At 56.6% G+C, this 17,477-nt stretch overlaps 1 protein-coding gene across 3 annotated transcripts in view; it reads right to left on the bottom strand.

Moving 5' to 3' along the window:
* The window catches only part of LOC144762126 (phosphofurin acidic cluster sorting protein 2-like), a 642,794-nt gene extending 628,547 nt beyond the window's left edge, over window positions 1-14,247 (bottom strand). For all 3 annotated transcript variants that reach the window (XM_078647259.1, XM_078647257.1, XM_078647258.1), the window contains exon 1: window positions 14,016-14,247. In XM_078647259.1, the coding sequence (XP_078503385.1) occupies window positions 14,016-14,161 (146 nt within the window). In that variant the 5' untranslated portion in view covers window positions 14,162-14,247. The remainder of the gene's footprint in view (window positions 1-14,015) is intronic.
* Window positions 14,248-17,477: the final 3,230 nt, after the last annotated feature.

Genomic DNA, 17,477 nt, shown 5'->3' with positions numbered 1-17,477 from the left:
CACCCTCTCACACACACCCAGGGCTCTCACACACCCTCTCACACACACCCAGGGCTCTCACACACCCAGGGCTCTCACACACCCTCTCACACACACCCAGGGCTCTCACACACCCAGGGCTCACACACACCCTCTCACACACACCCAGGGCTCTCACACACCCAGGGCTCTCACACACCCTCTCACACACACCCAGGGCTCTCACACACCCTCTCACACACACCCAGGGCTCTCACACACCCTCTCACACACACCCAGGGCTCTCACACACCCAGGGCTCTCACACACCCTCTCACACACACCCAGGGCTCTCACACACCCTCTCACACACACCCAGGGCTCTCACACACCCAGGGCTCTCACACACCCTCTCACACACACCCAGGGCTCTCACACACCCTCTCACACACACCCAGGGCTCTCACACACCCAGGGCTCTCACACACCCAGGGCTCACACACCCAGGGCTCACACACACCCTCTCACACACACCCAGGGCTCTCACACACCCAGGGCTCTCACACACCCTCTCACACACACCCAGGGCTCTCACACACCCTCTCGCACACACCCAGGGTTCTCACACACCCAGGGCTCACACACACCCTCTCACACACACCCAGGGCTCTCACACACCCAGGGCTCTCACACACCCAGGGCTCTCACACACCCAGGGCTCTCACACACCCAGGGCTCACACACACCCTCTCTCACACACCCAGGGCTCTCACACACCCTCTCACACACACACCCAGGGCTCTCACACACCCTCTCACACACACCCAGGGCTCTCACACACCACCAGGGCTCACACACACCCAGGGCTCACACACACCCTCTCACACACAACCAGGGCTCTCGCACACCCTCTCACACACACACTAGGGCTCTCACACACCCTCTCACACACACCCAGGGCTCTCACACACCACCAGGGCTCACACACACCCAGGGCTCACACACACCCTCTCACACACCACCAGGGCTCTCGCACACCCAGGGCTCACACACACCCTCTCACACACACCCAGGGCTCTCACACACCCAGGGCTCTCACACACCCTCTCACACACACCCAGGGCTCTCACACACACCCAGGGCTCACACACACCCTCTCACACACACCCAGGGCTCTCACACACCCAGGGCTCTCACACACCCAGGGCTCTCACACACCCAGGGCTCTCACACACCCTCTCTCACACACCCAGGGCTCTCACACACCCAGGGCTCACACACACCCTCTCTCACACACCCAGAGCTCTCACACACCCTCTCACACACACACCCAGGGCTCTCACACACCCTCTCACACACACCCAGGGCTCTCACACACCCAGGGCTCACACACACCCTCTCACACACACCCAGGGCTCTCACACACCCAGGGCTCTCACACACCCAGGGCTCTCACACACCCTCTCACACACACCCAGGGCTCTCACACACCCAGGGCTCTCACACACCCTCTCACACACACCCAGGGCTCTCACACACCCAGGGCTCACACACACCCTCTCACACACACCCAGGGCTCTCACACACCCTCTCACACACACCCAGGGCTCTCACACACCCAGGGCTCTCACACACCCTCTCACACACACCCAGGGCTCTCACACACCCTCTCACACACACCCAGGGCTCTCACACACCCAGGGCTCTCACACACCCTCTCACACACACCCAGGGCTCTCACACACCCAGGGCTCACACACACCCTCTCACACACACCCAGGGCTCACACACACCCTCTCACACACACCCAGGGCTCTCACACACCCAGGGCTCTCACACACCCAGGGCTCACACACACCCTCTCTCACACACCCAGGGCTCTCACACACCCTCTCACACACACCCAGGGCTCTCACACACCCAGGGCTCTCACACACCCTCTCTCACACACCCAGGGCTCACACACACCCTCTCACACACAACCAGGGCTCTCGCACACCCAGGGCTCTCACACACCCAGGGCTCTCACACACCCAGGGCTCTCACACACCCTCTCACACACACCCAGGGCTCTCACACACCCTCTCACACACACCCAGGGCTCTCACACACCCAGGGCTCTCACACACCCTCTCACACACACCCAGGGCTCTCACACACACCCAGGGCTCTCACACACCCTCTCACACACACCCAGGGCTCTCACACACCCAGGGCTCTCACACACCCTCTCACACACCCCCAGGGCTCTCACACACCCTCTCACACACACCCAGGGCTCTCACACACCCTCTCACACACACCCAGGGCTCACACACACCCTCTCACACACAACCAGGGCTCTCACACACCCAGGGCTCTCACACACCCAGGGCTCTCACACACACCCAGGGCTCACACACAACCAGGGCTCTCGCACACCACCAGGGCTCTCACACATCACCAGGGCTCTCACACACCACCAGGGCTCTCACACACCACCAGGGCTCTCACACACCCTCTCTCACACACCCAAGGCTCTCACACATCCTCTCACACACAACCAGGGCTCTGGCACACCCAGGGCTCTCACACACCACCAGGGCTCTCGCACTCCCAGGGCTCTCACACACCACCAGGGCTCTGGCACACCCAGGGCTCTCACACACCACCAGGGCTCTGGCACACCCAGGGCTCTCACACACCACCAGGGCTCTGGCACACCCAGGGCTCTCACACACCCTCTCTCGCACACCCAGGGCTCTCACACACCCTCTCACACACATCCAGGGCTCTCACACACCCAGGGCTCTCACACACCCTCTCTCACACACCCAGGGCTCTCACACACCCAGGGCTCTCACACACCCTCTCACACACACCCAGGGCTCTCACACACCCTCTCACACACACCCAGGGTTCTCACACACCCAGGGCTCTCACACACCCTCTCACACACAACCAGGGCTCTCGCACACCCAGGGCTCTCACACACCCAGGGCTCTCACACACCCAGGGCTCTCGCACACCCTCTCTCAAACACCCAGGGCTCTTACACACCCTCTCTCACACACCCAGGGCTCTAACACACCCTCTCTCACACACCCAGGGCTCTCACACACCCAGGGCTCTCACACACCCAGGGCTCTCACACACCCTCTCGCACACCCAGGGCTCTCACACACCACCAGGGCTCTCGCACACCCAGGGCTCTCACACACCCAGGGCTCTCACACACCCAGGGCTCTCACACACCCTCTCTCAAACACCCAGGGCTCTTACACACCCTCTCTCACACACCCAGGGCTCTAACACACCCTCTCTCACACACCCAGGGCTCTCACACACCCAGGGCTCTCACACACCCAGGGCTCTCACACACCCTCTCGCACACCCAGGGCTCTCACACACCACCAGGGCTCTCGCACACCCAGGGCTCTCACACACCACCAGGGCTCTGGCACACCCAAGGCTCTCACACACCCTCTCACACACACCCATGGCTCTCACACACACCCATGGCTCTCACACACCCAGGGCTCTCACACAAACCCAGGGCTCACACACACCCTCTCACACACACCCAGGGCTCTCACACACCCTCTCACACACAACCAGGGCTCTCGCACACCCAGGGCTCTCACACACCCAGGGCTCTCACACACCCAGGGCTCTCACACACCCTCTCTCACACACCCAGGGCTCTAACACACCCTCTCTCACACACCCAGGGCTCTCACACACCCAGGGCTCTCACACACCCTCTCACACACAACCAGGGCTCTCGCACACCCAGGGCTCTCACACACCCAGGGCTCTCACACACCCAGGGCTCTCACACACCCTCTCGCACACCCAGGGCTCTCACACACCACCAGGGCTCTCGCACACCCAGGGCTCTCACACACCACCAGGGCTCTGGCACACCCAAGGCTCTCACACACCCTCTCACACACACCCATGGCTCTCACACACACCCATGGCTCTCACACACCCAGGGCTCTCACACAAACCCAGGGCTCACACACACCCTCTCACACACACCCAGGGCTCTCACACACCCTCTCACACACACCCAGGGCTCTCACACACCCTCTCACACACACCCAGGCCTCACACACACCCTCTCACACACAACCAGGGCTCTCGCACACCCAGGGCTCTCACACACCCAGGGCTCACACACACCTAGGGCTCTCACACACCCAGGGCTCTCACACACCCTCTCACACACAACCAGGGCTCTCGCACACCCAGGTTCTCACACACCACCAGGGCTCTCGCACACCCAGGGCTCTCACACACCCTCTCACACACACCCAGGGCTCTCACACACCCTCTCACACACACCCAGGGCTCACACACACCCTCTCACACACAACCAGGGCTCTCGCACACCCAGGGCTCTCACACACCACCAGGCTCTCACACACCCAGGGCTCACACACACCTAGGGCTCTCACACACCCAGGGCTCTCACACACCCATGGCTCTCACACAAACCCAGGGCTCACACACACCCTCTCACACACACCCAGGGCTCACACACACTCTCTCACACACACCCAGGGCTCTCGCACACCCAGGGCTCTCACACACCACCAGGGCTCTCGCACACCCAGGGCTCTCACACACCCAAGGCTCTCACACACCCTCTCTCACACACCTAGGGCTCTCACACACCCAGGGCTCACACATACCCTCTCACACACAACCAGGGCTCTCGCACACCCAGGGCTCTCACACACCACCAGGCTCTCACACACCCAGGGCTCACACACACCTAGGGCTCTCACACACCCAGGGCTCTCACACACCCAGGGCTCTCACACAAACCCAGGGCTCACACACACCCTCTCACACACACCCAGGGCTCACACACACTCTCTCACACACACCCAGGGCTCTCGCACACCCAGGGCTCTCACACACCACCAGGGCTCTCGCACACCCAGGGCTCTCACACACCCTCTCTCACACACCCAAGGCTCTCACACATCCTCTCACACACAACCAGGGCTCTGGCACACCCAGGGCTCTCACACACCCTCTCACACACAACCAGGGCTCTTGCACACCCAGGGCTCTCACACACCCTCTCACACACACCCAGGGCTCTCACACACCCAGGGCTCTCACACACCCTCTCTCACACACCCAGGGCTCTCACACACCCAGGGCTCTCACACAAACCCAGGGCTCTCACACAAACCCAGGGCTCTCACACAAACCCAGGGCTCTCACACAAACCCAGGGCTCTCACACACACCCAGGGCTCTCACACACCCTCTCTCACAAGAGGTGCCCAGTATCCCCTCTTGCCTCCAGGAGCCTGAGACATCTCTAACAAGTCTCCTCTCATACTAACCCTCCCTCTCTCCTCTCTTACACGTGGAATAACATCCCTCTCTCACACACACACACACACACCAGTACTATAACATTCCGCTTTCACATCAGGCCTTGCACTCAACTCTACACCCACACCTCTCCCACAAAAGAGAGAGTCACACACACACCCCAATATGTGACACATATACTGCACCATAAGCCAGGACCACGGCCAGTAACACGTTTTGCAAACCACATATATATTTCATAGTTCTTTGCAAGCAAACATAACTCTGTCACCCTCTCACGTCTGCGTGAATACCTGTCAGGCACGGATGAGACACAAATGAATGAATGCAAAGCTGTGCACGCCCGATATTAAATCCATGTATAATTCAAACTCATCAAGTTGATGTCACGAGTACATCAAACATGGATGTGCGGTCATGTTATGTTTTATTACTACTCCGAAGCAACATCATGCTTGAGTGGTACATGAAAGTAACACACAGAGTAAAAGGTAGTTTCGCATTAAAAACAGGGTACATTTACATGCGATGTTCACACAGTTAAGAACCCATGCAAAGTGAACTCATTTCTGAAACAAATGCCAAGTTTCTCTGGTAAGTACAATTAAAATGTACACTTTTCCAAAATGACTGAGTAATGAATGACCTGAATTATTTGGATAATGAATAGCTTTGGCATATTAAGCGGGAGTGGTGTCTATCATTGCAGCCATGCCTGCTTCTCAACTATGGGGACGGTGCATTTGGAAGAGAAAAACCAGGATATTTCACAAACACAGAAGTAGGACTACAATTGTGCATTCATTAGTAAAACTGCTAAATGTACTGAAATATGCCAGAACACCTGGTGAGAGACAGAACAAGCCCCAGCAGGGCCTGGGAATACCAGAAGCTGGAGGGTGAAAGGGTTCCCTTGCCTTACGCCCCTTCACCCACCCTGGGTAGAGGGCAGAGTGTGCCGGGCGCTCCTGCACCCAGCACTCCACCATCTGACCTCCTTCACAACACTCAAACATCCCTCACACACGAGACAGGGCCAACAGCTCCACTCTCCCAGCAATGATCCAATATCTCCCTCACCTGCATCTCAAGGGCCCCTCACTTCCCCTGGCCCCGCATCTCAAGGGCCCATCACTTTCACTGGTCCTGCATCTCAAGGGCCCCTCACTTCCCCAGGCCCCGCATCTCAAGGGCCCCTCACTTCCACTGGCCCTGCATCTCAAGGGCCCCTCACTCCCACTGTCCCTGCATCTCAAGGGCCCCTCACTTCCCCTGGCCCCGCATCTCAAGGGCCCCTCACTTCCACTGGCCCTGCATCTCAAGGGCCCCTCACTTCAACTGATTCAGCATCTCAGGGGCCCCTCACTTCCACTGGTGCTGCATTTCAAGGGCCCTTCACTTCAATGGATTCAGCATCTCAGGGGCCCTTTCACTTCCACTGGCCCTGCATCTCAAGGGCCCCTCACACTGGTCCTGCATCTCAAGGGCCCCTCACACTGGCGCTGCATCTCAAGGGCCCCTCACTTCCACTGGCCCTGCATGCAAGGGCCCCTCACACTGGCGCTGCATCTCAAGGGCCCCTCACTTCCACTGGCCCTGCATGCAAGGGCCCCTCACACTGGCACTGCATCTCAAGGGCCCCTCACTTCCACTGGCCCTGCATCTCAGAGGCCCCTCATTTCCACTGGTCCTTCATCTCAAGGGCCCCTCACTTCCACCGGCCCTTCATCTCAAGGGCCCCTCACTTCCACTGCCCTGCATCTCAAGGGCCCCTCACTTCCACTGGTCCACCATCTCAGGGGCCCCTCACTTCCACTGGCCCTTCATCTCAAGGGTCCCTCATTTCCTCTGGCCCTTCATCTCAAGGGCCCCTCACTTCCACTGGCCCTTCATCTCAAGGGTCCCTCATTTCCTCTGGCCCTTCATCTCCAGGGCCCCTCACTTCCACTGGCCCTGCATCTCAAAGGCCCCTCACTTCCACTGCCCTGCATCTCAAGGGCCCCTCACTTCCACTGGTCCTCCATCTCAGGGGCCCCTCACTTCCACTGGCCCTTCATCTCAAGGGCCCCTCACTTCCACTGGCCCTTCATCTCAAGGGTCCCTCATTTCCTCTGGCCCTTCATCTCAAGGGCCCCTCACTTCCACTGGCCCTGCATCTCAAGGGCCCCTCACTCCCACTGGCCCCTCATCTCAAGGGCCCCTCACTCCCACTGGCCCCTCATCTCAAGGGCCCCTCACTTTCACTGGCCCTGCATCTCAGGGGCCCCTCACTCCCACTGGCCCCTCACTTCCACTGGCCTGCATCTCAGGGGCCCCTCACTCCCACTGGCCCTGCATCTCAAGGGCCCCTCGCTGACACTGGTCACTGGTCCTGCATCTCAAGGGCCCCTCCCTTCCACTGGTCCTGCATCTCAAGGGCCCCTCGCTGACACTGGTCACTGGTCCTGCATCTCAAGGGCCCCTCCCTTCCACTGGTCCTGCATCTCAAGGGCCCCTCCCTTCCACTGGCCCTGCATCTCAAGGGCCCCTCACTTCACTGGCCCTGCGTCTCAAGGGCCCCTCACTTCCACTGGCCCTGCGTCTCAAGGGCCCTCACTTCACTGGCCCTGCATCTCAAGGGCCCCTCCCTTCCACTGGTCCTGCATCTCAAGGGCCCCTCCCTTCCACTGGTCCTGCATCTCAAGGGCCCCTCGCTGACACTGGTCACTGGTCCTGCATCTCAAGGGCCCCTCCCTTCCACTGGTCCTGCATCTCAAGGGCCCCTCCCTTCCACTGGCCCTGCATCTCAAGGGCCCCTCACTTCACTGGCCCTGCATCTCAAGGGCCCCTCACTTCCACTGGTCCTGCAGCTCAAGGGCCCCTCACTTGACTGGCCCTGCATCTCAAGGGCCCCTCACTTCCACTGGTCCTGCAGCTCAAGGGCCCCTCACTTCACTGGCCCTGCATCTCAAGGGCCCCTCACTTCCACTGGTCCTGCATCTCAAGGGCCCCTCACTTCACTGGTCCTGCATCTCAAGGGCCCCTCACTTCACTGGCCCTGCATCTCAAGGGCCCCTCACTTCCACTGCCCTGCATCTCAAGGGCCCCTCACTTCAACTGGCCCTTCATCTCAAGGGCCCCTCACTTCCACTGGCCCTTCATCTCAAGGGCCCCTCATTTCCACTGGCCCTTCATCTCAAGGGCCCCTCACTTCCACTGGCCCTTCATCTCAAGGGTCCCTCATTTCCTCTGGCACTGCATCTCAAGGGCCCCTCACTTCCACTGGTCCTGCATCTCAAGGGCCCCTCACTTCCACTGGTCCTGCATCTCAAGGGCCCCTCACTTCCACTGGCCCTGCATCTCAAGGGCCCCTCACTTCCACTGGTTCATCATCTCAAGGGCCCCTCACTTCCACTGGTCCTGCATCTCAAGGGCCCCTCACTTCCCCTGGCCCCGCATCTCAAGGGCCCCTCACTTCCACTGGCCCTGCATCTCAAGGGCCCCTCACTTCACTGGCCCTGCATCTCAAGGGCCCCTCACTTCCCCTGGCCCTGCGTCTCAAGGGCCCCTCACTTCCACTGGCCCTGCGTCTCAAGGGCCCTCACTTCACTGGCCCTGCATCTCAAGGGCCCCTCACTTCCACTGGTCCTGCAGCTCAAGGGCCCCTCACTTCACTGGCCCTGCATCTCAAGGGCCCCTCACTTCCACTGGTTCTGCATCTCAAAGGCCCCTCACTTCCACTGGCCTGCATCTCAGGGGCCCCTCACTCCCACTGGCCCCTAATCTCAAGGGCCCCTCACTTCCACTGGTCCTGCATCTCAAGGGCCCCTCGCTGACACTGGTCCTGCATCTCAAGGGCCCCTCCCTTCCACTGGTCCTGCATCTCAAGGGCCCCTCCCTTCCACTGGCCCTGCATCTCAAGGGCCCCTCACTTCCACTGGCCCTGCATCTCAAGGGCCCCTCACTTCACTGGCCCTGCATCTCAAGGGCCCCTCACTTCCACTGGTCCTGCAGCTCAAGGGCCCCTCACTTCACTGGCCCTGCATCTCAAGGGCCCCTCACTTCCCCTGGCCCCGCATCTCAAGGGCCCCTCACTTCCACTGGCCCTGCATCTCAAGGGCCCCTCACTTCACTGGCCCTGCATCTCAAGGGCCCCTCACTTCCCCTGGCCCTGCGTCTCAAGGGCCCCTCACTTCCACTGGCCCTGCGTCTCAAGGGCCCCTCACTTCACTGGCCCTGCATCTCAAGGGCCCCTCACTTCACTGGCCCTGCGTCTCAAGGGCCCCTCACTTCCACTGGTTCTGCATCTCAAAGGCCCCTCACTTCCACTGGCCTGCATCTCAGGGGCCCCTCGCTCCCACTGGCCCCTAATCTCAAGGGCCCCTCACTTCACTGGTCCTGCATCTCAAGGGCCCCTCGCTGACACTGGTCCTGCATCTCAAGGGCCCCTCCCTTCCACTGGTCCTGCATCTCAAGGGCCCCTCCCTTCCACTGGCCCTGCTTCTCAAGGGCCCCTCACTTCCACTGGCCCTGCATCTCAAGGGCCCCTCACTTCACTGGCCCTGCATCTCAAGGGCCCCTCACTTCCACTGGTCCTGCAGCTCAAGGGCCCCTCACTTCACTGGCCCTGCATCTCAAGGGCCCCTCACTTCCACTGGTCCTGCATCTCAAGGGCCCCTCACTTCACTGGTCCTGCATCTCAAGGGCCCCTCACTTCATTGGCCCTGCATCTCAAGGGCCCCTCACTTCCACTGCCCTGCATCTCAAGGGCCCCTCACTTCCACTGGCCCTGCATCTCAAGGGCCCCTCACTTCAACTGGCCCTTCATCTCAAGGGCCCCTCACTTCCACTGGCCCTTCATCTCAAGGGCCCCTCACTTCCACTGGCCCTTCATCTCAAGGGCCCCTCACTTCCACTGGCCCTTCATCTCAAGGGTCCCTCGTTTCCTCTGGCACTGCATCTCAAGGGCCCCTCACTTCCACTGGTCCTGCATCTCAAGGGCCCCTCACTTCCACTGGTCCTGCATCTCAAGGGCCCCTCACTTCCACTGGCCCTGCATCTCAAGGGCCCCTCACTTCAACTGGCCCTTCATCTCAAGGGCCCCTCACTTCCACTGGCCCTTCATCTCAAGGGCCCCTCACTTCCACTGGCCCTGCATCTCAAGGGTCCCTCACTTCCACTGGCCCTTCATCTCAAGGGTCCCTCATTTCCTCTGGCACTGCATCTCAAGGGCCCCTCACTTCCACTGGTCCTGCATCTCAAGGGCCCCTCACTTCCACTGGTCCTGCATCTCAAGGGCCCCTCACTTCCACTGGCCCTGCATCTCAAGGGCCCCTCACTTCCACTGGTTCATCATCTCAAGGGCCCCTCACTTCAACTGGCCCTTCATCTCAAGGGCCCCTCACTTCCACTGGCCCTTCATCTCAAGGGCCCCTCACTTCCACTGGCCCTGCATCTCAAGGGTCCCTCACTTCCACTGGCCCTTCATCTCAAGGGTCCCTCATTTCCTCTGGCACTGCATCTCAAGGGCCCCTCACTTCCACTGGTCCTGCATCTCAAGGGCCCCTCACTTCCCCTGGCCCCGCATCTCAAGGGCCCCTCACTTCCACTGGCCCTGCAACTCAAGGGCCCCTCACTTCACTGGCCCTGCATCTCAAGGGCCCCTCACTTCCCCTGGCCCTGCGTCTCAAGGGCCCCTCACTTCCACTGGCCCTGCGTCTCAAGGGCCCCTCACTTCACTGGCCCTGCATCTCAAAGGCCCCTCACTTCCACTGGTCCTGCATCTCAAGGGCCCCTCACTTCCACTGGTCCTGCATCTCAAGGGCCCCTCACTTCCACTGGTCCTGCATCTCAAGGGCCCCTAACTTCCACTGCCCTGCATCTCAAGGGCCCCTCACTTCCACTGGTTCTGCATCTCAAGGGCCCCTCCCTTCCACTGGTCCTGCATCTCAAGGGCCCCTCGCTGACACTGGCCCTGCATCTCAAGGGCCCCTCACTTCACTGGCCCTGCATCTCAAGGGCCCCTCACTTCCACTGGTCCTGCAGCTCAAGGGTCCCTCACTTCCACTGGTCCTGCATCTCAAGGGCCCCTCACTTCCACTGGTCCTGCATCTCAAGGGCCCCTCACTTCCACTGGTCCTGCATCTCAAGGGCCCCTCACTTCCACTGCCCTGCATCTCAAGGGCCCCTCACTTCCACTGGTTCATCATCTCAAGGGCCCCTCACTTCCACTGGTCCTGCATCTCAAGGGCCCCTCACTTCACTGGCCCTGCATCTCAAGGGCCCCTCACTTCACTGGCCCTGCATCTCAAGGGCCCCTCACTTCCCCTGGCCCTGCGTCTCAAGGGCCCCTCACTTCCACTGGCCCTGCATCTCCAGGGCCCCTCACTTCCACTGGTCCTGCATCTCAAGGGCCCCTCCCTTCCACTGGTCCTGCATCTCAAGGGCCCCTCGCTGACACTGGCCCTGCATCTCAAGGGCCCCTCACTTCACTGGCCCTGCATCTCAAGGGCCCCTCATTTCCACTGGTCCTGCATCTCAAGGGCCCCTCACTTCACTGGCCCTGCATCTCAAAGGCCCCTCACTTCCACTGGTCCTGCATCTCAAGGGCCCCTCACTTCCACTAGTCCTGCATCTCAAGGGCCCCTCACTTCCACTGGTCCTGCATCTCAAGGGCCCCTCACTTCCACTGGCCCCGCATCTCAAGGGCCCTGTAGTAAAAAGTCACACCAAAGGTAAGATGAGCTTCACGTTAATTAATTATTCAAAGAGAACTCTGTGCCTCCTGATGCCAGAGCTGAGGGAGAGTACTGAACATTCTAGGTGAGCCTTCACATGAAGGTTCTAGGGTCATACCACTGGGCTGCCGCAAGCTGGTAGAAGCTTGCGTTAATAAGCAGCTTACGGCTCATCTGGAGGAGAATAATATTCTTCACCCTAACCAAGCTGGTTTTTTTCATCATTCTACTGAGTCGGCGCTATTGTTTACAACAGAGACTTTAAGAACTGCTCTGGATCAGGGCAAGAAGGCAGTCCTGATCCTACTAGATGTATCTGCAGCGTTTGACACGGTGTCCCATGCTATATTGTTACATCGCCTGCCAAATGCATAGCGGGCACCGTGTTAAAGTGGCTCAAAGATTTCCTGACGCACTGACAGCTCTGCTCTGATGAGAAGGTGGTGCAATCAGGGGTTCCACAGGGCTCAAGTCTGAGCCCCACTCTTTTCAATCTGTATATGGTCCCCCTGATTGAACTAATCTCCTCTTTTAACATCAGCACAGTTGCGTATGCTGATGATACGCAATTAGTTCTAGTCTTGGATGAGGACCTGGCCAATGCCAAACAGACCCTGAAAGAGTGTCTAACTGCGACCTTTGCCTGGATGTCTAACAATCATCTCAAATGTAACTCCGCTAAAACAGAAATTTTGCCATTTGGACAAAATAACCTCTTTTCCCCCCAGACGTGCTGGCCTGAGGAGGCCGAAGCCCCGCCCAATACTATTACAGCTGCACGCAATCTAGGGATTAAATTCGATAAGACCCTTTCGTTCAAACAGCAGGCGCGGGAAGTTGCCGGCTCTTGTTTCAACATTATAAAGGGCCTTAGGAAATGTTTTGATCTCCTTCCTTTATCAGCCAGACACACTGTTGCAGTAGCATTGATCACATGCAGATTGGATTATTGCAACAGTTTGTATGCAGGAGCGAATAAGTCGACCCTGCACAGATTGCAGATGGTTCAACACGCAGCAGCGAGATTGGTTCTCAGATGGCCAAGAAAATCTTCTGCCTCTGCTGCGCTAGATGCCCTTCATTGGCTTCCTATCCAGAAGCGTATTCTATTCAAAGTCCTGACGATTGCCTTTAGGGCCTTTCATAAACATGGCCCACAGTATCTCTACAAAAACTTCAGGCGATACCATCCTACGCGAGACCTTAGATCCGCGACAGCGAACCTGATGATGGTCCCGAAATTTAGACTGACAACGAAGGGAGGAAAATCCCTGGCGGTTATAGGCGCAAAGGCCTGGAATAAACTGCCCTATCATCTACGCATGATCACCACCGAACAAAAGTTTCGAAAACTGTTTAAGACAAGGATCTACAGCCTTACAGACGCCGCATGTAAAATACTGGTCTAACCCCCCTGCCGGCTGAGCGAGGACAAGGAAGCTGTGACCATCTGTTCAGCTGCATGAGTTAATGCGCCAAGATGCTCCATGGAGTGGTAGTGCGCTATATAAATGCATATCACATCACATCCTCGTCGCCAACAAGGTGTGGTAAAAAGTCCCACCAAAGGTAAGATGAACTTTACGTTTATTAATTATTCAAAGAGACCCCTGTGCCTCCTGATGCCAGAGCTGAGGGAGAGAACTGAACATTCTAGGCGAGCCTTCACACGAAGGTTCTAGGGTCATACCACTGGGCGGGAGGGAGGGGGGATAGAGGGTCAGGAAGGTTATAAAAAGTTTGCGCTATATAAAATCGCATTAAATAAATAAATAAAATTAATAAAATTAATAAAATTAATAAAATTAATAAAATAAAAATAAAAATTCAGACCTTGTGTTTCACAGATGAGCCAAAGCCCCGCCCACCACGGAAGCCCCGCCCAGCAGGAGCGCGCACCCCTTACGCTGCCCCTGGCCCGGCACGCTCCGCCGCCGTAGCCTCGCGCTAGCCCCGCCCCTTGCGCTAGCCCCGCCCCTTGCGCCAGCCCCGCCCCCCGTACCTGGGCACGCAGCTGGGCGACGAGCGGTCCACCTCCCAGGTGGCGAAGAGCTTCATGGGCAGCGGCACCGGGGCGGAGGCGGTGGCGCCGCCCGCGCAGGGCTCCGGGGCCGCCGCCGCTGCCACCGCCGCGCCCGCGGGCACCATGACTGAGGCGGGCGGAGCGCGCGGCCACCGACGGCACCGAGGGCGCGGGCTCCGTTATTGGAGGCACAGGCAGGTGCCCGAGCGAGCTGCCGCCGCCCCGCCCACTCCGCCACCGACCAATCACGGCGCGTCACTGCAAGAGAACCCAGCCTATGGAGAGTGGGTGCGCTGCTGCCCGGCGCCAATGATGGGCGGTCTCACGCCAGGGAAACCGTTATCTCCCTCGGATTGGTTGAATGACGCCGGTTAGATCCGCCCACTCGCGAAGGGAGCCAATTGCCTGCGGGTGCGACGAGTGCGGCTTGTCACAGCTCGTGGCCGGCGGTGAGACAGCTGTCAAAAGCTGGAGCGCGCGCACCGCGCGGCACGTGCGCCCCGGTGCGAGGGGCGGGGCTAGGCGCTCGTAGAAACAAGCTGAGGGAGATGAGGGGCTCGAGACCCCCAGCACGCACAGCCGCCATCTTAGGAGGTCAGACGTCCGCGGCGGGGGCGCCTGACTCTAAGAGGGCGGCCACGCTCTTTACTATGGGCTCCTGGGGGCAGTCCATGCTGTCACTAGGGGGCGCCACCGGCCAAGCGGGCACATTGTGGATTGAGGGTATAAAAATTCTGAAAAAAGGGTCAATATAATGGAATATTATATTAAACAAGTGAATGAACCCACAATTAATTTGTCATTTCATTTCATGAAGCTTTATTCGGTTCATATTATACAATGACCATAAAAGCACATAAGCAAAATGCATGATACAAAACAATACAGTTAAAAGGGTGTGTAATAAAAACAATACAGTTATTTCTCATCTGAATTGATCTAGAAATAAAAGTGGCGATATAAAAACATTTGTCCGGAGAATTCATATTATAAATTAACTTCATCACATCCTCCACATTTCCGACACCATATTTTACAAAAATCGGTTTCAGGTAGGCCACCCTAACATTCAAAAAGAGAGTACAGATTAACATAAAGTGCAAGGTACTTTGCTTGGAATGCCCATCTCATGGGCACGGCCCAACAGGTTGCTTCTTAGGTTGGGGAAAGGCAACCAAAACGTGAGCCGTACCGAATCTTAGTCTGGTTAGGACAAACCTATGTGCAGGTCTAGTTACCATGCTCAAATATAGCTGTGATAAATCACCTTCAATGTATTTATTATAAAGACTGACTGTTGTAAGGCGAAAGTTAACTTCCAGACGTTTCTGAACTGCAAAAAGGTGTTTTTCATGTCTACTTTAGGGGTATTCCCTGTAGAACATGGTTCTGCCAGTACATTGAGCCCAAAAATATCTCTGAAGCTGTCTAGAACATACTTAAGCCAGGGTATCTTGGTATAGTTGTCTAGTTCAAGGCAATTCTTAATGACGCTTTGATTAAAGGCCGTTTCATCCTTCCCCCAAATCGCACGCCATATCATCAGGGGTCTCAATGAAATGAGGTCGCCTAAATAGGCGACACCCAGTTCTCTATGAATCAATTCATTTGGGGCTGAGGTAGGTAGGCAAAGAAGTTTTTTGAGGAAATTGTTTTCTTCTCCTTGCACAACATCTACATTAGTATAACCCCATATCCCAGCACTGTATAATGCAATTGAGACACTCCTGGCCTTGTAAATTGACATCATATCTCTGATCCGTCTATCGCCGATCTTAGATGCAAACTTAAAGATACCGTGGGCACTCTTTACCATTTTTGTCCTAACATTTGAAAGTTCTTGTGACCAGCTAATATTGTGCGTAAAGGTGACACCCAAGTAACAAAAAGTTTCCACCTGCTGCACTTTTACCCCTTCAATAAAAAAGGTGTTCCTTTTGTTACATTTAGCCCCACAAGTCATAACAAGAGTTTTACTCTTATTAATTAACAACTTTCTTTCGCCAATAAAATCAGAGAACTTATCCATCAGGCGTTGTAGACCTATAGATGTCCTCGAGAGAAGCACAGCGTCATCTGCATAAAGCAGTACTGGCACGCCTAATCCATTGACCCGTGGGACATCTGCTTGGACTTTTTTCAGAACAGCATCCATGGCGTTAGCAAAAAGGGTAAACAACAGGGGGGCAAGGACGCAGCCCTGCCGAATACCACGTTTTACATTAAAATTAGGGGTGCACTCTCCGTTTCCCCGTAGCGCACGCACGTTTGCATCTTTTCATAGAGTCTAGCTAAGAAAAAGATAATGGGTTTCGGTGCACCCATTTCTAATAAGACTGGCCACAGGATTGAATGGTCTACTAGGTCAAATGCACTACTCAAGTCGGCAAAGCAGAGGTACAAAGTACCCTGCTTTGCCGAAGTGTACTTGCCAATTAGGAGTTCTAAATTCAGGCACTGATCTAGTGTCCCTCGGCCCTTTCCCAAACCATACTGTGAGCTTGCGAGGATCCCTTCATCCTCGGCCCAAGCTTCCAGCCTGGACAGCAACACTCTACTCATAACTTTCACCGATGAGTCTAACAGACTGATCGGGCGATAGTTACTTGCTGCAGACCTGTCTCCCTTTTTATAAATAGGGACAATAATAGAGTCTGCCCAGGTAGGCGGAATCATAGTTACCACAGCCGCGTTAAGAACCAGAGTGAGGATAGGTCCCCACATTTGCGGAATGGCCCTATACACATCGATGGGGACTCCATCAGGCCCTTGTGCCTTGCCCCCCTTGCTGGCCCCGATACTACCTTCAACTTCTCCCAATGAGATGTCCAATGGGAGTACAGGCCAATGGCTTTGTTCTTCCACAATAGAGCCATTAGCATTAAATATAGCCGAAAAGTGAGATACCCAGGCCTCACTGCTAACGTTAGATGCAAGGTGTGGGGCTTTATCGTCCTTTAGAAAGGGTGAATTAACCGTTGACCAAAACAGGCAGCTATCAGAGGTTTCTGCAGCATGGGATAGATTATCCCATTCTTCCTGTTGCAGCTCCCTCTTCCTTTTGGAATAATGCTTTCTCAGGAGTGAAACTTCATTTTGATCCCTCGGTCTTAATAATAAGGCACGTTTGAGTTGTACATGGAGTGCTGTACATACATGATCAAACCAGCCCTTATTGCGTGTGGTGTTATTTGTTCTACGACCTGTGAATATGGTATTAATCATTTTACTGATATTAACAAAATTATTTATAATTGCAACAGGCGCACTACCTGCTGCCAAAATACCCTCAATATCTGTCAACGATTTAGAAATAATTACAGGTAAAACTACACTGGATTTTTCACCTCTCCATCTCAACCTTATCCCGTTAGATCTGTGTGGCTCACTGCTAACTAGGGTTCTTAGCACATCCTGACTTCTGCACTGAAAGGATTCAAT

The sequence above is a fragment of the Lissotriton helveticus genome, chromosome 6 (genome assembly GCF_964261635.1).
Source record: "Lissotriton helveticus chromosome 6, aLisHel1.1, whole genome shotgun sequence".
In the NCBI taxonomy this organism is placed as follows: Eukaryota; Metazoa; Chordata; class Amphibia; order Caudata; family Salamandridae; genus Lissotriton; species Lissotriton helveticus.
The sequence above is the reverse complement of the archived record's forward strand: the minus strand, read 5'-3'. Positions and strand labels throughout refer to the sequence as shown.